The 23326-nt window shown below is 41.8% G+C and overlaps 1 protein-coding gene across 2 annotated transcripts in view; it reads left to right on the top strand.

Moving 5' to 3' along the window:
- mRpL38 (mitochondrial ribosomal protein L38) overlaps positions 1-23326 on the top strand; it is a 311926-nt gene that overhangs the window by 135022 nt on the left and 153578 nt on the right. For both annotated transcript variants that reach the window (XR_011714637.1, XM_071677979.1), the window contains exon 3: positions 894-1102. Coding sequence is in view for 1 of the 2 variants with exons in the window: in XM_071677979.1 (XP_071534080.1) it covers positions 894-1102 (209 nt within the window). In the remaining variant the exon portion in view is untranslated. The remainder of the gene's footprint in view (positions 1-893; positions 1103-23326) is intronic.

The following is a 23326-nucleotide window of genomic DNA, read 5'->3' as shown; positions in this document are numbered from 1 at the left end:
TTTTAATAAAACCATTCCCCCTGACCCTCTCACTTTGCACAACACCTCGACCAAAACACCCTATATGTGCCACTCTATCATCAAACACATTCAACAAACCTTCAAAATTCTCACTCCATCTCCTCACTTCACCACTACTTATTGTTACCTCCCCATTAGCCCCCTTTACTGATGTTCCCATTTGTTCTCTTGTCCTACGCACTTTATTTACCTCCTTCCAAAACATCTTTTAATTCTTCCTGAAATTTAATGATACTCTGACCCCAGCTCTCATTTGCCCTCTTTTTCACCTCTTGCACCTTTTTTCTTGACCTCTTGCCTCTTTCTTTTATACATCTCCTAGTCATTTGCACTACTTCCCTGCACAAATCATCCAAATGCCTCTCCTCTTTCACTAACAGTTCTTCTTCATCCCACCCCTCATTACCCTTTCTAATCTGCCCACCTTTCACCTTTCTGATGGCACAAGCATCTTTTGTGCAAGCCATCCCTGCTTCCCTATATACATCCCATTCCTCCCTCATTCCCCTTATGTCACTTGCTCTCACATTTTTCCATTCTGCACTCAATCTCGCCTGGTACTTCCTCACACAAGTCTCCTTTTGAAGCTAACTTACTCTCACCACTCTCATATATTTATATATACTATTAACTTCAAATTTAAGGGGGGGAAAGGCTATCATAGATATATTGGGAATGGATGCATTTGTAAATGGCCCAACTGGGTTCTGTTTACAAAACAAGAGAGCATAACCGAACACTGTAGCTACCAGAAGTTTTATGGAGTAAGTCAATTACTGTTGGACCTTTAAGTGTTTAACTGGAACTAATTTGACCAACTGTGCCAAATATTACAGTATAGATGTTATTGTATTGTCTCCTTTTTTTTTCAGTGAAACTAGATATTGATGAGGTTCAGGCAGTTTGGGAAACTACTGCTGGTCCTCATCATATTCGGACTCTGGCACAACATTATGGGATCTTCACTGACTTGTATGGCAATGCCTATTTTGTCCCACGTGTTATCCTGAAAATACACTATGACTATGATGCTGACACGGTATCGCCAGTGTTCAGGGGAAATATCATCAAGCCAAAGGAGGTATGATTTAATATAATCAAGGAATAAGGAAATGTGACATAATTTTCAATCGGAGTGTATGATTCATTTCTTACAATGTTATGAAAATGATGTTTTTTTTTCAAAATTGTTTTGTTTCTCTTGAATGAGGAAGCATCAGGAAGACAAGAAGACGATACAGCCTCATTTGCTCTCATCCACTCCTAGCTATCATGCATGATGCACCTAAACCTGGGACCTCCAGCCACAGTCAAGCCACACAAACCATTTTGTCATTTCTGACCACTTCACAAGTCCTGATTCAGCCTATTGACAGCATATCACCACCTGTTTACCACAACACTTCAGTTTATTCTATCACATACGTATGTCTCACCCTCCTGAATATACAGTGTCTGATAGATCAAAGCCTAGTTGTAGCTTGAAAAGTGATGTATGAGTGACAGTATGATAACCCATAAGGTTAGGAGGTGATTTTACTGTGATTAAAATTGAGAAAAATTTTCAAGTTTCAGTACCTTAAGGGGATATTCTAGTCTTCTAGAATATCCAGGTCTCACCCTGCCATATGGTGACCTCATTGCTACACCCTTAGGGGTGGAACTGAAGGAAGAGGCATTGCCCAACTCCTTCAGGGCAGTCTTTTTAATACAGACAAACACTTGAGGTGTGTTGGGATTTTTTAGTTTTTTGGCCAGTTTTGGAGCATCACTGCCTCTGAAAATACTGTGCTGGAATTGCTCTCTGCCAGTGGCCTGTCAGAGGTAAGGCACAAAAGGCTAAGAAGCAGCACCAGAGTCTACCAGCTATGCTGAGGAGTAAAAGAGATGAGCAGTTGAAGGTGATGGTGCTGACTGTAAATGGGATGACTGGTGAGAGCAAAAGGAGGGAGCTTGTGAAGTTTGAAAGTTAAAGCTTGGATGTGCTAGGGATTGGGGAAACCCATATCCTTGGGGAGAGTGTATGGAATGAAAATGGAAATGATGAATGCAAAGTATGGGATGGCATGGAAGGAGTGGTATGGATGGGAATGAATGAAAATGATTAGGAAAGAAGGATGCGCAATTCCACTATCACCGAGAGTGTGGGAGGGGGTTACAGAGCATAGATGAAATTGATCAAGAATAGTGTGGGTGAAAGGAAAGACTGGAATTGTGAAGCATGCATGGGTATGTGTATATGTGCCTGTTATTGTAAAGAGTTTGTGAGGTAAGGATGAAATGAAGACTTTCTTAAGAAATTTGAATGACATGTAAATGCTTTTGAGAATGAGAGAAATGTGGGCCTAATGGGTGATATAAATGTGAAAGTGGGATGTGATGAAATCAGCAAGATAATTGTTGAATTGGGATTGCCTGGACTAAATAAGAATGGAAGTTGTCTTGTGGATATTTGTGTTTAGAGGGGTTTAGTCCTTGCAAACATCTTTTTTCAGCATAAGATTATCCACAAATATGCATGGTTGAGGAATGGTGGAAGAGAAGAGCAAAAGGCTTTGATCGACTTTGTGGCAGTGGGATGAAAGATTGAGAAAGGCCGTGTTAGATGGTAGAGTCGAGAGAGGACTCTTTGGAGACTCAGAACCTTTTCCAATTTTTTAGGAGTGAGGATCAGGGAGAAGTGTAGGTTTGGTGTAAGGAAGAATGGAATGATAAAAGTTTTGGTAAGTGAGAAGATGAATCAGAAATAATACAGGGAGTAGTATGAAAGGAAGGTAACTGAAAGTTTAGAAGGAAGTGCAGTGAATGTAAGGATATAGTCATGTGTGAATAATATGTTTAAAATGTTTAGAGAAATGCAGTTAAAGTTTTTGAATTAATAGGCGGATAAGAGGCTCTGAGATATAGGAATAAAAGGGCAATGCATGGTGGACACAAGAGATTAGCAATGCTGTGGAAGAGAAGAAGGCACACAGTAGATTGCTCAGAAGGAATGTACCAATGGAAGTTCAGCTAAAGCAGAGGAAGAATATAAGATATGCAAGCAGAGTGTTAAGAAGCTGATAGAGGAAAGCAAAGAAAGAGTAGATGAAGATTTTGGAAGAAAGTTGATTGATAAGTTTTGGAGAAATAAGAAATTATATTGAAAGGAGGTGAAAAAGGAAAGAGGTGGATGTAAAAAAGAAAATGTTGATGTGAGAAATAAGGAAAGGGAGTTGCTGAATCAAAAGTAAGAAGTGTAAGGAAGATGGAAAGAGCATTTTTAAGAGCTTATGAATGTGGGAGAAGGGGAGGCAGAAGTTGTTACATGCATAGGTGTGGATTATGGAAGGAAGAGGATACAAATGCAAGGGCCTGTAGCAAAAAGGGAGGTAAGAAAGGAAAATGTGAGGCTGAAGGTAGGAAAGTTACCTGGAGTGGATGGGATTACAGCTGAAATGCTGAAGTATGGAGGAGAAAGTATGATAGAGTTGATGCATCTTATATGTAATTTAGCTTGGAAATAGAAGGTTGTGCCTGAGGATTGGGTAAAAGCTATTATTGTTCCTTTGTTCAGAGTATAGATGCTAAGGATGTATGTAGCAGTTATAGAGTTATAAGTCTGTTAAGTATACCAGGAAAAATTTATGCAACAATGTTGATTGTTAGAGTAATGGAAGTGACTAAATGCAAAATAAGTGAGGAGCAAGGTTTTTTTTAGGAAAGGTAGGGGATGTGTGGATCAGATTTGTATGGTGAAAATGTCCATGGAAATGCATTTAGCAAAAGGTAAGTTGTATGCAGTTTTTATGGAATTTGAGAAAGCACACAACAGAGTCAAGTGGAATGCCTTATAGGATTTGTCAAGGATATATGGGGTAGGGGAGCAGTTGTTGGATGGTGTCAAAGCTTTCTATAAAGCAGCAAATGCACGTACAAGAGTGGATGGAGAGTTAAGTGAAATTCCTGGTATACTTGTGGGTGTGAGGTTGGGTTGTGTGATGTCACCATGGCTTTCTAATATTTGTATGGATGGAGTGATAAGAGAGATGAGAGCAAAACTAGGGAAAGGGTCTGCAGAGAATGAGTGTGGTGGGGAGATATGATGGTTAGTGGCAAGCCTGTTTGCAGATGATACTGTGTTGTTTGCTGAGAATGAAGAAAAGTTGTAGAAGGTTGTAAGTGTGTTTTATGATGGGTAAGCATCAGATTGGGGAAGAGCAGTGTGGTTTCAGAAGTGGTAGAGGATTTGTGGATCAGGTATTTGCTTTGAAGAATGTATGTGAGAAATACTTAGAAAAGCAAATGGATTTGTATGTAGCATTTATGGTTCTGGAGAAGGCATATGTTAGAGTTGATAGAGATGCTCTGTGGAAGGTATTAAGAATATATGGTGTGGGAGACAAGTTGTTAGCAGCAGTGAAAAGTTTTTATCGAGGATGTAAGGCATGTGTACTTGTAGGAAGAGAGGAAATTGATTGGTTCTCAGTGAATGTAGGTTTGCAGCAGGGGTGGGTGATGTCTCCATGGTTGTTTAATTTGTTTATGGATGGGGTTGTTAGGGAGGTGAATGCAAGAGTTTTGGAAAGAGGGGCAAGTATGCAGTCTGTTGTGGATGAGAGAGCTTGGGAAGTGAGTCAGTTGTTGTTCGCTGATGATACAGCACTGGTGGCTGATTCATGTGAGAAACTGCAGAAGCTGGTGACTGAGTTTGGTAAAGTGTGTGAAAGAAGAAAGTTAAGAGTAAATGTGAATAAGAGCAAGGTTATTAGGTACAGTAGGGTTGAGGGTCAAGTCAATTGGGAGGTAAGTTTGAATGGAGAAAAACTGGAGTAAGTAAAGTGTTTTAGATATCTTGGAGTGGATCTGGCAGCGGATGGAACCATGGAAGCGGAAGTGAATCATAGGGTGGGGGAGGGGGCGAAAATTCTTGGAGCCTTGAAAAATGTTTGGAAGTCGAGAACATTATCTCAGAAAGCAAAAATGGGTGTTTGAAGGAATAGTGGTTCCAACAATGTTGTATGGTTGCGAGGCGTGGGCTATGGATAGAGTTGTGCGCAGGAGGATGGATGTGCTGGAAATGAGATGTTTGAGGACAATATGTGGTATGAGGTGGTTTGATCGAGTAAGTAATGTAAGGGTAAGAGAGATGTGTGGAAATAAAAAGAGTGTGGTTGAGAGAGCAGAAGAGGGGGTTTTGAAATGGTTTGGTCACATGGAGAGAATGAGTGAGGAAAGATTGACCTAGAGGATATATGTGTTGGAGGTGGAGGGAACGAGGAGAAGTGGGAGACCAAATTGGAGGTGGAAGGATGGAGTGAAAAAGATTTTGAGTGATCGGGACCTGAACATGCAGGTGGGTGAAAGGTGTGCAAGGAATAGAGTGAATTGGAACGATGTGGTATACTGGGGTCGACGTGCTGTCACTGGATTGAACCAGGGCATGTGAAGCGTCTGGGGTAAACCATGGAAAGTTGTGTGGGGCCTGGATGTGGAAAGGGAGCTGTGGTTTCGGTGCATTATTACATGACAGCTAGAGACTGAGTGTGAACGAATGGGGCCTTTGTTGTCTTTTCCTAGCGCTACCTCGCACACATGAGGGGGGAAGGGGTTGGTATTCCATGTATGGCGAGGTGGTGATGGGAATAAATAAAGGCATAGACTATGAATTATGTACATGTGTATATATGTATATGTCTGTGTGTGTATATATATATGTGTACATTGAGATGTATAGGTATGTATATTTGCGTGTGTGGACGTGTATGTATATACATGTGTATGTGGGTGGGTTGGGCCATTCTTTTGTCTGTTTCCTTGCGCTACCTCAATAACGCGGGAGACAGCGACAAAGCAAAATAAATAAATAATAGATAGATATTGGAAAGGATCACAATTTTGCACTTGGTCAAGATATTCCTATGAGTCCACGGGAAAATGAAACATGATAAGTTCCCAAGTGCCCTTTCGTGTAATAATCACATCATCAGGGAATACACAAGAGAGAAATATAACAGTCAGTTGATATACATAGAAGAGACGAAGCTAGGATGCCATTTGGTAAACATACTATTGTCCAAGATTCTCTTGGACAGTCTTGGACAATCACCTTTTTACCAAGGACGTAGATAAACTGCGTAAGACAAGGGAACAAATGGGAACATCATTGAAGGGGTAATGGGGAGGTGATAGCAAGTACTGGTGATGTGAGATGGAGATGGAATGAGTATTTTGAAGGTTTGTTGGGTGTGTTTAATGATAGAGTGGCAGATATAGGGTGTTTTGCCTGAGGTGGTGTGCAAAGTGAGAGGGTTAGGGAGAATGATTTGGTAAACAGAGAAGAGGTAGTAGAAGCTTTACAGAAGATGAAAGCTGGTAAGGCAGCGGGTTTGGATGGTATTGCAGTGGAATTTATTAAAAAAGGGGATGACTGTATTGTTGGCTGGTTTGTAAGATTTTTTGATGTACATATGACTCATGGTGAGGTGTCTGAGGATTGGCAGAATGCTAGCATAGTGCCATTGTACAAAGGCAAAGGGGATAAAAGTGAGTGCTCAAATTACAGAGGTATACATTTGTTGAGTGTTCCTGGGAAATCATATGGGAGGGTATTAATTGAGAGAGTAAAGCCATGTACAGAACATCAGATTCGAGAAGAGCAGTGTGGTTTCAGAAGTGGTAGAGGATGTGTGGATCAGGTGTTTGCTTTGAAGAATGTATGTGAGAAATACCTAGAAAAGCAAATGGATTTGTATGTAGCATTTATGGATCTGGAGAAGGCATATGATAGAGATGCTCTATGGAAGGTATTAGGAATAATTGGTGTGGGAGGCAAGTTGTTAGAAGAAGTGAAAAGTTTATATTGAGGATGTAAGGCATCTGTACCTGTAGGAAGAAAGGAAAGTGATTGGTTGTCAGTGAATGTTGGTTTGCAGCAGGGGTGCGTGATGTCTCCATGGTTGTGTAATTTGTTTATGGATGGGTTGTTAGGGATGTGAATACAAGAGTTTTGGAAAGAGGGGCAAGTATGTAGTTTGTTGTGGATGAGAGAGCTTGGGAAGTGAGTCAGTTGTTGTTCGCTGATGATACAGCGCTGGTGGCTGATTCGTGTGAGAAACTGCAGAAGCTGGTGACTGAGTTTGGTAAAGTGTGTGTGAAAGAAGAATGTTGTGAGTGAATATGAATAAGAGCAAGGTTATTAGGTACAGTAGGGTTGAGGGACAAGTCAATTGGGAGGTAAGTTTGAATGGAGAAAAACTGGAGGAAGTGAAGTGTTTTAGATATCTGGCAGTGGATTTGGCAGCGGATGGAACCATGGAAGCGGAAGTGAATCATAGGATGGGGGAGGGGGCGAAAGTTCTGGGAGTGTTGAAGAATGTGTGGAAGTCGAGAACATTATGTTGGAAAGCAAAAATGGGTGTGTTTGAAGGAATAATCGTCCCAACAATGATATATGGTTGCAAGGTGTGGGCTATAGAATTGTGTGGAGGAGGGTGGATGTGCTGGAAATGAGATGTTTGAGGACAATATGTGGTGTGAGGTGGTTTGATCGAGTAAGTAGTGAAAGGGTAAGAGAGATGTTTAGTAATAAAATGAGTGTGGTTGAGAGAACAGCAGAAGGGTGTTTTGAAATGGCTTGGTCACATGGAGAGAATGAATGAGGAAAGATTTACAAAGAGGATATATGTATCAGAGGTGGAGGGAATGAGGAGAAGTGGGAGGCCAAATTGAGTTGGAAAGATGGAGTGAAATAGATTTTGATTGATAGGGGCCTAAACATGCAGGAGGGTGAAAGGCGTGCAAGGAATAGAGTGAATTGGAATGATGAGGTATACTGGGGTCAATGTGCTGTCATTGGACTGAACCAAGGCATGTGAAGCATCTGGGGTAAACCATGGAAGGTTCTGTGGGGTTTGGATGTGGAAAGGGAACTGTTGTTTCGATGCATTATACATGACAGCTAGAGACTGAGTGTGAACGAATGTGGCCTTAGTTGTCTTTTCCTAGTGCTACCTCATGCACATGCAGGGGGAGTGGGTTGTTATTTCATGTGTGGCAGGGGTGGCGATGAGAATGAATAAGGGCAGACAGTATGAATTATGTACATATGTATTTATTTATATGTCTATGTGTGGATATATATGTATATGTTTAGATGTATAGATAAGTATATGTGTGTGTGTGTGGACATGTATATATATATACATGTGTATGTGAGTGTGTTGGGCCATTCTCTCATCTGTTTCCTTGCGCTACTTCGCTAACGCGGGAGATGGCAACAAAGTATAATAATAATAATAAGTGAGGATATTCCTCTGTTCTTAACGCTACCTCACCAATGTGGGAAATAGCGACTAGTATGAAATACATATTTTTTTTTTTCTTTGCTTTGTCGCTGTCTCCCGCGTTTGCAAGGTAGCGCAAGGAAACAGACGAAAGAAGTGGCCCAACCCACCCCCATGCACATGTATATACATACGTCCACACACGCAAATATACATACCTACACAGCTTTCCATGGTTTACCCCAGACGCTTCACATGCCCTGATTCAATCCACTGACAGCACGTCAACCCGGGTATACCACATCGATCCAATTCACTCTATTCCTTGCCCTCCTTTCACCCTCCTGCATGTTCAGGCCCCGATCACACAAAATCTTTTTCACTCCATCTTTCCACCTCCAATTTGGTCTCCCACTTCTCCTCGTTCCCTCCAACTCCGACACATATATCCTCTTGGTCAATCTTTCCTCACTCATTCTCTCCATGTGCCCAAACCATTTCAAAACACCCTCTTCTGCTATCTCAACCACGCTCTTTTTATTTCCACACATCTCTCTTACCCTTACGTTACTTACTCGATCAAACCACCTCACACCACACATTGTCCTCAAACATCTCATTTCCAGCACATCCATCCTCCTGTGCACAACTCTATCGATAGCCCATGCCTCGCAACCATACAACATTGTTGGAACCACTATTCCTTCAAACATACCCATTTTTGCTTTCCGAGATAATGTTCTCGACTTCCACACATTCTTCAAGGCTCCCAGGATTTTCACCCCCTCCCCCACCCTATGATCCACTTCCGCTTCCATGGTTCCATCCGCTGCCAGATCCACTCCCAGATATCTAAAACACTTTACTTCCTCCAGTTTTTCTCCATTCAAACTTACCTCCCAGTTGACTTGACCCTCAACCCTACTGTACCTAATAACCTTGCTCTTATTCACATTTACTCTTAACTTTCTTCTTTCACACACTTCACCAAACTCAGTCACCAGCTTCTGCAGTTTCTCACATGAATCAGCCACCAGCGCTGTATCATCAGCGAACAACAACTGACTCACTTCCCAAGCTCTCTCATCCCCAACAGACTTCATACTTGCCCCTCTTTCGAAAACTCTTGCATTCACCTCCCTAACAACCCCATCCATAAACAAATTAAACAACCATGGAGACATCACACACCCCTGCCGCAAACCTACATTCACTGAGAACCAATCACTTTCCTCTCTTCCTACACGTACACATTCCTTACATCCTCGATAAAAACTTTTCACTGCTTCTAACAACTTGCCTCCCACACCATATATTCTTAATACCTTCCACAGAGCATCTCTATCAACTCTATCATATGCCTTCTCCAGATCCATAAATGCTACATACAAATCCATTTGCTTTTCCAAGTATTTCTCACATACATATATATTTATTTATTCTTTTATTTATTATACGCTGTCCCTGTCTCCCACATTAGCAAGGTAGCGCAAGGAAAAAGACGCAAGAAATGGCCCAACCCACCCACATACACATGTATATATATAGACGTCCACACACAGCACATATACATACCTATACATGTCAATGCATGTATATATATATACACACACAGACATATATATATATATATATATATATATATATATATATATATATATATTTTTTTTTTTTTTTTATTATACTTTGTCGCTGTCTCCCGCGTTTGCGAGGTAGCGCAAGGAAACAGACGAAAGAAATGGCCCAACCCCCCCATACACATGTATATACATACGTCCACACACACAAATATACATAACTACACAGCTTTCCATGGTTTACCCCAGACGCTTCACATGCCTTGATTCAATCCACTGACAGCACGTCAACCCCGGTATACCACATCGCTCCAATTCACTCTATTCCTTGCCCTCCTTTCACCCTCCTGCATGTTCAGGCCCCAATCACACAAAATCTTTTTCACTCCATCTTTCCACCTCCAATTTGGTCTCCCTCTTCTCCTCGTTTCCTCCACCTCCGACACATATATCCTCTTGGTCAATCTTTCCTCACTCATTCTCTCCATGTGCCCAAACCACTTCAAAACACCCTCTTCTGCTCTCTCAACCACGCTCTTTTTATTTCCACACATCTCTCTTACCCTTACGTTACTCACTCGATCAAACCACCTCACATCACACATTGTCCTCAAACATCTCATTTCCAGCACATCCATCCTCCTGCGCACAACTCTATCCATAGCCCACGCCTCGCAACCATACAACATTGTTGGAACCACTATTCCTTCAAACATACCCATTTTTGCTTTCCGAGATAATGTTCTCGACTTCCACACATTCTTCAAGGCCCCCAGAATTTTCGCCCCCTCCCCCACCCTATGATCCACTTCCGCTTCCATGGTTCCATCTGCTGCCAGATCCACTCCCAGATATCTAAAACACTTTACTTCCTCCAGTTTTTCTCCATTCAAACTCACCTCCCAATTGACTTGACCCTCAACCCTACTGTACCTAGTAACCTTGCTCTTATTCACATTGGGTTGATTAGAAAGGGTAGTGAGTGGTGGGATGAAGAAGTAAGAGTATTAGTGAAAGAGAAGAGAGAGGCATTTGGACGATTTTTGAAGGGAAAAAATGAAATTGAGTGGGAGATGTATAAAAGAAAGAGACAGGAGGTCAAGAGAAAGGTGCAAGAGGTGAAAAAAAGGGCAAATGAGAGTTGGGGTGAGAGAGTATCATTAAATTTTAGGGAGAATAATAAGATGTTCTGGAAGGAGGTAAATAAAGTGCATAAGACAAGGGAGCAAATGGGAACTTCAGTGAAGGGCGCAAATGGGGAGGTGATAACAAGTAGTGGTGATGTGAGAAGGAGATGGAGTGAGTATTTTGAAGGTTTGTTGAATGTGTTTGATGATAGAGTGGCAGATATAGGGTGTTTTGGTCGAGGTGGTGTGCAAAGTGAGAGGGTTAGGGAAAATGATTTGGTAAACAGAGAAGAGGTAGTGAAAGCTTTGCGGAAGATATATATATATATATATATATATATATATATATATATATATATATATATATATATATATATATATATGTATATATATATATTTTTTTTTTCCATACTATTCGCCATTTCCCGCGATAGCGAGGTAGCGTTAAGAACAGAGGACTGGGCCTTTGAGGGAATATCCTCACCTGGCCCCCTTCTCTGTTCCTTCTTTTGGGAAAAAAAAAAAAAAAAAAAAAAAAAGAGGAGAGGATTTCCAGCCCCCCGCTCCCTTCCCTTTTAGTCGCCTTCTACGACACGCAGGGAATACGTGGGAAGTATTCTTTCTCCCCTATCTCCAGGGATAATATATATATATATATATATATATATATATATATATATATATATATATATATATATATACACATGTTCATAATTCATACTGTCTGCCCTTATTCATTCCCGTCGCCACCCCGCCACATATGAAATAACACTTACCCAACCCCCTTATGTGTGCGACATAGCGCTAGAAAAAGACAACAAAGGCCACATTCATTCACACTCAGCCTCTAGCTGTCATGTGTAATGCACCCAAACCTCAGCTTCCAGGCCCCACAAAACTTTCCATGGTTTACCCCAGATGCTTCACATGCCCTGGTTCAATCCATTGACAGCATGTCGACCCCAGTATACCACATCATTCCAATTCACTCTATTCCTTGCATGCCTTTCACCCTCCTGCATGTTCAGGCCCTGATCACTCAAAATCTTTTTCACTCCATCTTTCCTTCTCCAATTTGGTCTCCCACTTCTCCTTGTTCCCTCCATCTCTGACACATATATTCTCTTTGTCAATCCTTCCTCGCTCATTCTCTCCATGTGACCAAACCATTTCAAAACACCCTCTTCTGCTCTCTCAACCACACTCTTTTTATTACCACACATCTCTCTTACCCTTTCATTATTTACTCTATCAAACCACCTCACACCACATATTGTACTCAACCATCACATTTCCAGCACATCCACCCTTCTCCACACAACTCCCTCTATAGCCTATGCCTCGCAACCGTTTAACATTGTTGGAACCAATACTCCTTCAAACATACCCATTTTTGCTTTCCAAGATAATAATCTCAAATTCCATTCATTTTTCAACAATCCAAAACCTTTCGCCCCCTCCTCCACCCTATGATTCACTTCCACTTCCATGGTTTCATCTGCTGCAAAATCCACTCCCAGATATCTAAAACACTTCATTTCCTCCAGTTTTTCCCCATTCAAACTTACCTCGCAATTGACTTGTCCCTCAACCCTACTGTACCTAATAGCCATGCTCTTATTCACATTTACTCTCAGCTTTCTTCTTTCACACACTTTACCAAACTCAGTCACCAGCTTCTACAGTTTGTCACATGAATCCGCCACAAGTGCTGTATCATCAGCGAACAACAACTGACTCACTTCCCAAGCTCTCTCATCCATAACAGACTGCATACTTGCCCCTCTTTCCAAAACTCTTGCATTCACCTCCCTAACAACCTCATCCATAAACAAATTAAACAATCATGGAGACATCATGCACCCCTGCCGCAAACCTACATTCACTGAGAACCAATCACTTTCCTCTCTTCCTACACGTACATATGCCTTACATCCTCAATAAAAACTTTTCACTGCTTCTAACAACTTACCTCCCACACCTTATATTCTTAATACCTTCCACAGAGCATCTCTATCAACTCTTATCATATGCCTTCTCCAGATCCATAAATGCTACATACAAATCCACTTGCTTTTGTAAGTATTTCTCACATGCATTCTTCAAAGCAAACACCTGATCCACACTTCCCCTACCACTTCTGAAACCACACTGCTCTTCCCCAATCAGATGTTCTGTACATGCTTTCACCCTTTCAATCAATGCCCTCCTATATAATTTCCCAGGAATACTCAACAAACTTATACCTCTGTAATTTGAGCACTAACTCTTATCCCATTTGCCTCTGTACAATAGCACTATGCAAGCATTTCGCTAATCATCAGGCACCTCACCATGAGTCATGCATCTGTCTTCTCCGGATCCATAAATGCTACATACAAATCCACTTGCTTTTATAAGTATTTCTCACATGCATTCTTCAAAGCAAACACCTGATCCACACTTCCTCTACCACTTCTGAAACCACGCTGCTCTTCCCCAATCAGATGTTCTGTACATGCTTTCACCCTTTCAATCAATGCCCTCCCATATAATTTCCCAGGAATACTCAACAAACTTATACATCTGTAATTTGAGCACTAACTCTTATCCCATTTGCCTCTGTACAATGGCACTATGCAAGCATTTCGCTAATCGTCAGGCACCTCACCATGAGTCATGCATACATTAGATAACCTTACCAACCAGTCAACAATACAGTCACCCTCTTTTCTAATGAATTCCACTCAGTACCATCCAAACCTGCTGCCTTGCTGGCTTTCATCCTCTGCAAAGCTTTTGCTACCTCTTCTCTGTTTACCAAATCATTCTTCGTAACTCTCTCTCTTTGCACACCACTTCGACCAAAACACCTTATATCTGCCACTCTATCATCAAACACATTCTACAAACCTTCAAAATACTCACTCCATCTTCTTCTCACATCAGCACTACTTGTTATTACCTCCTATTAGCCCCCTTCACTGATGTTCCCATTTGTTCCCTTGTCTTATGCCCTTTTTTTACCTCCTTCCAAAACATCTTTTTATTCTCCCTAAAATTATACGGTGTGGGAGGGAGCGAAAGTTCTGGGAGCATTGAAAAATGTGCGGAAGTTCAGAACGTTAACTTGGAAAGGAAACACGGGTATGTTTGAAGGAATAGTGGTTCCAACAATGTTATATTGTTGCGAAGTGTGGGCTATAGATAGAGTTATGCGAAGGAAGGTGGATGTGCTGGAAATGAGATGTTTGAGGATAATATGTGGTGTTATGTGGTTTGATTGAGTAAGTAACGAAAGGATGAGAGAGATTTGTGGTAATAAAAAGAATGTGGTTGAGAGAGCAGAGGAGGGTGTTTTGAAATGGTTTGGGCACATGGAGAGAATGAGTGCAGATAGATTGACTAAGAGGATATATTTGTCAGATGTGGAGGGAACGAGGAGAAGTGGGAGTGAAGATGGAGTGAAAAAGATTTTGAGTGATCGGGGCCTGAACATGCAGGAAGGTGAAAGGCATGCAAGGAATAGAGTGAATTGGAACGGTTTGGTATACCGGGGTCAACATGCTGTCAATGGATTGAACCAGGGCATGTGAAGCGTCTAGGGTAAACCATGGAAAGTTTTGTGGGGCCTGGATGTGGAAAGGGAGCAGTGGTTTTGCTGCATTAAACATGACAACTAGAGACTGAGTGTGAACGAATGTGGCCTTTGTTGTCAATTCGTAGCGCTACCTCACACACATGCGGGGGGAAGGGGTTTTCATTTTATGTGTGGCTGGATGGTGACGGGAATGAATAAGGGCAGACAGTATGAATTATGTACATCTGGATATATGTATACGCCTATGTTTGTATATATATATATATATATATATATATATATATATATATATATATAGAGAGAGAGAGAGAGAGAGAGAGAGAGAGAGAGAGAGAGAGAGAGAGAGAGATGCTCTGTGGAAGGTATCAAGAATATATGGTGTGGGAAGAAAGTTGTTAGAAGCAGTGAAAAGTTTTTATCGAGGATGTAAGGCACATGTACGTGTAGGAAGAGAGGAAAGTGATTGGTTCTCAGTGAATGTAGGTTTGCGGCAGGGGTGTGTGATGTCTCCATGGTTGTTTAATTTGTTTATGGATGGTGTTGTTAGGGAGGTGAATGCAAGAGTTTTCGAAAGAGGGGCAAGTATGAAGTCTGTTGTGGATGAGAGAACTTGGGAAGTGAGTCACTTGTTGTTTGTTGATGACACAGCGCTGGTGGCTGATTCATGTGAGAAACTGCAGAAGCTGGTGACTGAGTTTGGTAAAGTGTGTGAAAGAAGAAAGTTAAGAGTAAATGTGAATAAGAGCAAGGTTATTAGGTACAGTAGGGTTGAGGGTCAAGTCAATTGGGAGGTAAGTTTGAATGGAGAAAAACTGGAGGAAGTAAAGTGTTTTAGATATCTGGGAGTGGATCTGGCAGCGGATAGAACCATGGAAGCGGAAGTGAATCATAGGGTTGGGGAGGGGGTGAAAATCCTGGGAGCCTTGAAGAATGTGTAGAAGTCGAGAACATTATCTCGGAAAGCAAAACTGGGTATGTTTGAAGGAATAGTGGTTCCAACAATATTGTATGGTTGCGAGGCGTGGGCTATGGATAGAGTTGTGCGCAGGAGGGTGGATGTGCTGGAAATGAGATGTTTGAGGACAATGTGTGGTGTGAGGTGGTTTGATCGAGTAAGTATTGTAAGGGTAAGAGAGATGTGTGGAAATAAAAAGAGCGTGGTTGAGAGAGCAGAAGAGGGTGTTTTGAAATGGTTTGGTCACATGGAGAGAATGAGTGAGGAAAGATTGACCAAGAGGATATATGTGTCGGAGGTGGAGGGAACGAGGAGAAGTGGGAGACCAAATTGGAGGTGGAAAGATGGAGTGAAAAAGATTTTGTGTGATCGGGGCCTGAACATGCAGGAGGGTGAAAGGCGGGCAAGGAATAGAGTGAATTGGATCGATGTGGTATACCGTGGTAGACGTGCTGTCAGTGGATTAAATCAGGGCATGTGAAGCATCTGGGGTAAACCATGGAAAGTTGTGTGGGGCCTGGATGTGGAAAGGGAGCTGTGGTTTCGGGCATTATTACATGCCAGCTAGAGACTGAGTGTGAACGAGTTGGGCCTTTGTTGTCGTTTCCTGGTGCTACCTCGCACACATGAGGGGGGAGGGGGATGGTATTCCATGTGTGGCGAGGTGGCGATGGGAATGAATAATGGTAGACAGTGTGAGTTGTGTGCATGGGTATATATGTATGTGTCTGTGTGTGTATATATATGTGTACATTGAGATATATAGGTATGTATATTTGCGTGTGTGGACGTGTATGTATATACGTTGTGTATGGGGGTGTGTTGGGCCATTTCTTTCGTCTGTTTCCTTGTGCTACCTCGCAAACGCGGGAGATAGCGACAAAGCAAAATAAATAAATATAAATAAATATATATATATATATAAACTACTATTGACGTTTGTGTAAATAAATTACATTTCCCTTTTCCATAGCCCGAGGTTGAACCATTATGTGACATTCATTTTTCATTTCATTTCAAGCTAGAAGTTTTAGTTTTCTGAATTATTTCTTACATTTTTCATATGTATATATGTATGTATGTGTGTATATGTGCGTATGTATGTGTATGTGTATGTATATATATATATATTGTCCCTGGGGATGGGGGTGAAAGAATACTTCCCACGCATTCCTCGCGTGTCGTAGAAGGCGACTAGAGGGGATGGGAGCGTGGGGCCAGAAATCCTCCCCTCCTTGTATTTTTTTAACTTTCTAAAATGGGAAACAGAAGAAGGAGTCACACGTGGAGTGCTCATCCTCCTCGAAGGCTCAGACTGGGGTGTCTAAATGTGTGTGGATGTAACCAAGATGTGAAAAAAGGAGAGATAGGTAGTATATTTGAGGAAAGGAACCTGGATGTTTTGGCTCTGAGTGAAACGAAGCTCAAGGGTAAAGGGGAAGAGTGGTTTGGGAATATCTTGGGAGTAAAGTCAGGGGTTAGTGAGAGGACAAGAGCACGGGAAGGAGTAGCACTACTTCTGAAACAGGAATGGTGGGAGTATGTGATAGAGTGTAAGAAAGTAAAGTCTAGAGTGATATGGGTAAAACTGAAAGTGGATAAAGAGAGATGGGTGAATATTGGTGCATATGCAACGGGGCATGAGAAGAAAGATCATGAGAGGCAAGATTTCGGGAGCAGCTGAGTGAGTGTGTTAGTAGTTTTGATGCACGAGACTGGGTTATAGTGATGGATGATTTGAATGCAAAGGTGAGTAATGTGGCAGTTGAGGGAATAATTGGTGTACATTTGGTGTTCAGTGTTGTAAATGGAAATGGTTAAGAGCTTGTAGATTTATGTGCTGAAAAAGGACTGGTGATTGGGAATACCTGGCTTAAAAAGAGAGATATGCATAAGTATACGTTTGTAAGTAAGAGAGATGGCTAGAGAGCATTATTGGATTACGTGTTAATTGATAGGCGCGTGAAAGAGAGATTTTGGATGTTAATGTGCTGAGAGGTGCAACTGGAGGGATGTCTGATCATTTTCTTGTGAAGGCAAAAGTGAAGATTTGTAGAGGTTTTCAGAAAAGAAGGGAGAATGTTGGGGTGAAGAGTGCGATGAGAGTAAGTGAGCTGGGAAGGAGACTTGTGTGAGGAAGTACCAGGAGAGACTGAGTACAGAATGGAAAAAGATGAGAACAAAGGACTTAAGGGGAGTGGGGGGTTAATGGGATGTATTTAGGGAAGCAGTGATGGCTTGCGCAAAAGATGGTTGTGGCCTGAGAAGTATGTGAGGTGGGCAGATTAGAAAGGGTTGTGACTGGTGGGATGAAGAAGTAAGATTATTAGTGAAAGAGAAGAGAGAGAGAGGCATTTGGACAATTTTTGCAGAGAAATACTATAAATGACAGAGATATATGAAAGAAAGAGGCAGGAGGTCAAGAGAAAGGTGCAAGAGGTGAAAAAGAGGGCAAATGAGAGTTGGGGTGAGAGAGTATCATTAAATTTTAGGGAGAATAAAAATTTGTTTTGGAAGGAGGTAAATAAAGTGCGTAAGGCAAGGGAATAAATGGGAACATCACTGAAGGGGGCTAATGGGGAGGTGATAACAAGTAGTGGTGATGTGAGAAGGAGATGGAGTGAGTTTTTTGAAAATTTGTTGAATGTGTTTCATGATAAAGTGGCAGATATAGGGTGTTTTGATCGAAGTGGTGCGCAGAGTGAGAGGGTTAGGGAGAATGATTTGGTATACAGAGAAGAGGTAGTAAAGGCTTTGTGGGAGATGAAAGCTGGCAAGGCAGTGGGTTTGGATGGTATATCAGTGGAATTTATTCAAAAAGGTGTTTACTGTATTGTTGACTGATTGGTGAGGTTATTTAATGTATATATGACTCGTGATGAGGTGCCTGAGGATTGGCGGAATGCGTGCATAGTGCCATTGTACAAAGGCAAATGGGATAAAAGTGATTGTCCAAATTACAGAGGTATAAGTTTGTTGAGTATTCCTGGTAAATTATATGGGATGGTATTGACTGAGAGGGTGAAGGGATGTATAGAGCATCAGATTGGGGAAGAGCAGTATGGTTTCAGAAGTGGTAGAGGAAGTGTGGATCAGGTGTTTGCTTTGAAGAATGCATGTGAGAAATACTTAGAAAAGCAAGTGGATTTGTATGTAGCATTTATGGATCTGGAGAAGGCATATGGTAGAGTTGATAGAGATGCTCTGTGGAAGGTATTAAGAATATCTGGTGTGGGAGGCAAGTTCTTAGAAGCAGTGAAAAGTTTTTATTGAGGATGTAAGGCATGTGTATGTGTAGGAAGAGAGGAAAGTGATTGGTTCTCACTGAATATTGGTTTGTGGCAGGGGTGCATGATGCCTCCATGGTTGTTTAATTTGTTTATGGATGGGGTTGTTAGGGAGGTGAATGCAAGAGTTTTGGAAAGAGAGGCAAGTATGCAGTCTGTTGTGGATGAGAGAGCTTAGCAAGTGAGTCAATTGTTGTTTGCTGATGATACAGTGCTGGTGGCTGATTTGAGTAAGAATCTGCAGAAGCTGGTGACTGAGTTTGGTAAAGTGTGTGAAGGAAGAAAGCTGAGAGGAAATGTGAATAAGGCAAGGTTATTAGGTACAGTATGGTTGAGGGACAAGTCAATTGGGAGGTAAGTTTTAATGGTGAAAACTGGAGGATGTGAAGTGTTTTAGATATCTAATAGTGGACTTGACTGTGGATGGAATCGTGGAAGCAGAAGTGAATCATAGGGTGGTGGAGGTAGCAAAAGTTCTGGGGGTGTTGAAAAATGTGTGGAAGTCGAGAACGTTATTTTGTAAAGTCAAAATGGTTATGTTTGAAGGAATAGTGGTTTCAACAATGTTATATGGTTGTGAGGTATTGGCTATAGTTAGAGGTGTGTGGAGGAGGGTGGATGTGCTGGAAATGAGATGTTTGAGAACGATATGTGATGTGAGGGGGTTTGATCAAGTAAGTAATGAAAGGGTAAGAGTGATGTCTGGTAATAAAAAGAGTGTGGTTGAGAGTAAAAAAGTATGTTTTCATATGGTTTGGTTACATGGAGTGAATGAATGAGGAAAGATTGACAAAGAAGATATATGTGTCAGAGGTGGAGGGAACGAGAAGTGGGAGATGAAATTGGAAGTGGAAAGATGGAGTGGAAAAGATATATAGTGATTGGGGAATGAACATGCAGGAAGGTGAAAGGTATGCAAGGAATAGTGTGAGTTGGAACAATGTGGTATACCGGGGTTGATGTGCTGTCAATGGATTGAACCAGGGCATATGAAGAGTCTTGGGACTTTCACCCCCCTGCATGTTCAGGCCCCGATTGCTCAAAATCTTTTTCACTTCATCTTTCCACCTTCAAATTTGTCTCTCACTTCTCTTCGTTCCGTCCACCTCTGACACATATATCCTGTTTGTCAATCTTTCTTCACTCATCATTCTCTCCATGTGACCAAACCATATCAAAACACCCTCATCTACTCTCTCAACCACAGTCTTTTTATTACCACACATCTCTCTTACCCTTTCATTACTTACTCGATCAAACCACCTCACACCACATATTGTCCTCAAACATCCCATTTCCAACACATCCATCCTCCTCCACACAAATCTATCTATACCCGCTGCCTTGCAACCATATAACATTGTTGGAACCACTATTCCTTCAAACATACCCATTTTTGCTTTCCGAGATAATGTTCTCGATTTCCTCACATTTTTCAATGCTCCCAGAAATTTCGCCCCCTCCCCCACGCTATGACTCACTTCTGCTTCCATGGCTCCATCTGCTGTCGAATCCATTCCCAGATATCTAAAACATTTCTTTATCCAGTTTCTCTCCATTCAAACTTACCTCCCATTTGACTTGTCCCTCAGCCCTGCAGTACCTAATAACCTTGCTCTTATTCACATTTACTCTCATCTATCTTCTTTCACACACTTTACCAGACTTCGTCACCAGCTTCTGCAGTTTCTCACCAGAATCAGCCACCAGGGCTGCATCACCAGCAAACAACAACTGACTCACTTCCCAAGCTCTCTCATCCACAACAGACTGCATACTTGCCCCACTTTCCAAAACTCTTGCATTCACCTCCCTAACAACCCCATCCATAATCAAATTAAACAACCATGGAGACATCAACCACCCCTGCCATAAACCAATATTCACTGAGAACCAATCACTTTCCTCTCTTCCTACACGTACACATGCCTTACATCCTCGATAAAAACTTTTTGCTGCTTCTAACAACATACCTCCCACACCCTATATTTTTAATACCTTACACAGAGCATCTCTTTCAGCTCCATCATATGCCTTCTCCAGATTCATAAATGCTACATACAATTCCATGTGCTTTTCTAAGTATTTCTCACATACATTTTTCAAAGCAAACACCTGATCCACACATCCTCTACCACTTCTGAAACCACACTGCTCTTCCCCAATCTGATGCTCTGTACATGCCTTCACCCTCTTAATCGATACCCTCCCATATGATTTCCCAGAAATATTCAAAAAACTTATTTTTTTTATTTTATTATACTTTGTCGCTGTCTCCCGCGTTTGCGAGGTAGCGCAAGGAAACAGACGAAAGAAATGGCCCAACCCCCCCATACACATGTATATACATACGTCCACACACACAAATATACATACCTACACAGCTTTCCATGGTTTACCCCAGACGCTTCACATGCCTTGATTCAATCCACTGACAGCACGTCAACCCCGGTATACCACATCGCTCCAATTCACTCTATTCCTTGCCCTCCTTTCACCCTCCTGCATGCTCAGGCCCCGATCACACAAAATCTTTTTCACTCCATCTTTCCACCTCCAATTTGGTCTCCCTCTTCTCCTCGTTCCCTCCACCTCCGACACATATATCCTCTTGGTCAATCTTTCCTCACTCATTCTCTCCATGTGCCCAAACCACTTCAAAACACCCTCATCTGCTCTCTCAACCACGCTTTTTTTATTTCCACACATCTCTCTTACCCTTACGTTACTCACTCGATCAAACCACCTCACACCACACATTGTCCTCAAACATCTCATTTCCAGCACATCCATCCTCCTGCGCACAACTCTATCCATAGCCCACGCCTCGCAACCATACAACATTGTTGGAACCACTATTCCTTCAAACATACCCATTTTTGCTTTCCGAGATAATGTTCTCGACTTCCACACATTCTTCAAGGCTCCCAGAATTTTGATTCACTTCCGCTTCCATGGTTCCATCCGCTGCCAAATCCACTCCCAGATATCTAAAACACTTCACTTCATCCAGTTTTTCTCCATTCAAACTTACCTCCCAATTGACTTGACCCTCAACCCTACGGTACCTAATAACCTTACTCTTATTCATATTTACCCTCAACTTTCTTCTTTCACACACTTTACCAAACTCAGTCACCAGCTTCTGCAGTTTCTCACATGAATCAGCCACCAGCGCTGTATCATCAGCGAACAACGACTGACTCACTTCCCAAGCTCTCTCATCCCCAACAGACTTCATACTTGCCCCTCTTTCGAAAACTCTTGCATTCACCTCCCTAACAACCCCATCCATAAACAAATTAAACAACCATGGAGACATCACACACCCCTGCCGCAAACCTACATTCACTGAGAACCAATCACTTTCCTCTCTTCCTACACGTACACATGCCTTACATCCTCGATAAAAACTTTTCACTGCTTCTAATAACTTGCCTCCCACACCATATATTCTTAATACCTTCCACAGAGCATCTCTATCCACTCTATGATATGCCTTCTCCAGATCCATAAATGCTACATACAAATCCATTTGCTTTTCTAAGTATTTCTCACATACATTCTTCAAAGCAAACACCTGATCCACACATCCTCTACCACTTCTGAAACCACACTGCTCTTCCCCAATCTGATGCTCTGTACATGCCTTCACCCTGTCAATCAATATCCTCCCATATAATTTACCAGGAATACTCAACAAACTTATACCTCTGTAATTTGAGCACTCACTCTTATCCCCTTTGCCTTTGTACAATGGCACTATGCACGCATTCCACCAATCCTCAGGCACCTCACCATGAGTCATACATACATTAAATAACCTTACCAACCAGTCAACAATACAGTCACCCCCTTTTTTATTTTTTTTTTTTTTTTTTTTTTATACTTTGTCGCTGTGTCCCGCGTTTGCGAGGTAGCGCAAGGAAACAGACGAAAGAAATGGCCCAACCCCCCCCCCCATACACATGTATATACATATGTCCACACACGCTAATATACATACCTACACAGCTTTCCATGGTTTACCCCAGACGCTTCACATGCCTTGATTCAATCCACTGACAGCACGTCAACCCCGGTATACCACATCGCTCCAATTCTCTCTATTCCTTGCCCTCCTTTCACCCTCCTGCATGTTCAGGCCCCGATCACACAAAATCTTTTTCACTCCATCTTTCCACCTCCAATTTGGTCTCCCTCTTCTCCTCGTTCCCTCCACCTCCGACACATATATCCTCTTGGTCAATCTTTCCTCACTCATTCTCTCCATGTGCCCAAACCACTTCAAAACACCCTCTTCTGCTCTCTCAACCACGCTCTTTTTATTTCCACACATCTCTCTTACCCTTACGTAATTTGAGCACTCACTCTTATCCCCTTTACCTTTGTACAATGGCACTATGCAAGTATTCCACCAATCCTAAGGCACCTCACCATGAGTCATACATACATTAAAAAACCTTACCAACCAGTCAACAATACAGTCACCCCCTTTTTTTTAATAAATTCCAC

Source organism: Panulirus ornatus, chromosome 26 (genome assembly GCF_036320965.1).
Source record: "Panulirus ornatus isolate Po-2019 chromosome 26, ASM3632096v1, whole genome shotgun sequence".
Taxonomy (NCBI): domain Eukaryota; kingdom Metazoa; phylum Arthropoda; class Malacostraca; order Decapoda; family Palinuridae; genus Panulirus; species Panulirus ornatus.
This window is presented reverse-complemented; position numbering and strand designations above follow the sequence as displayed.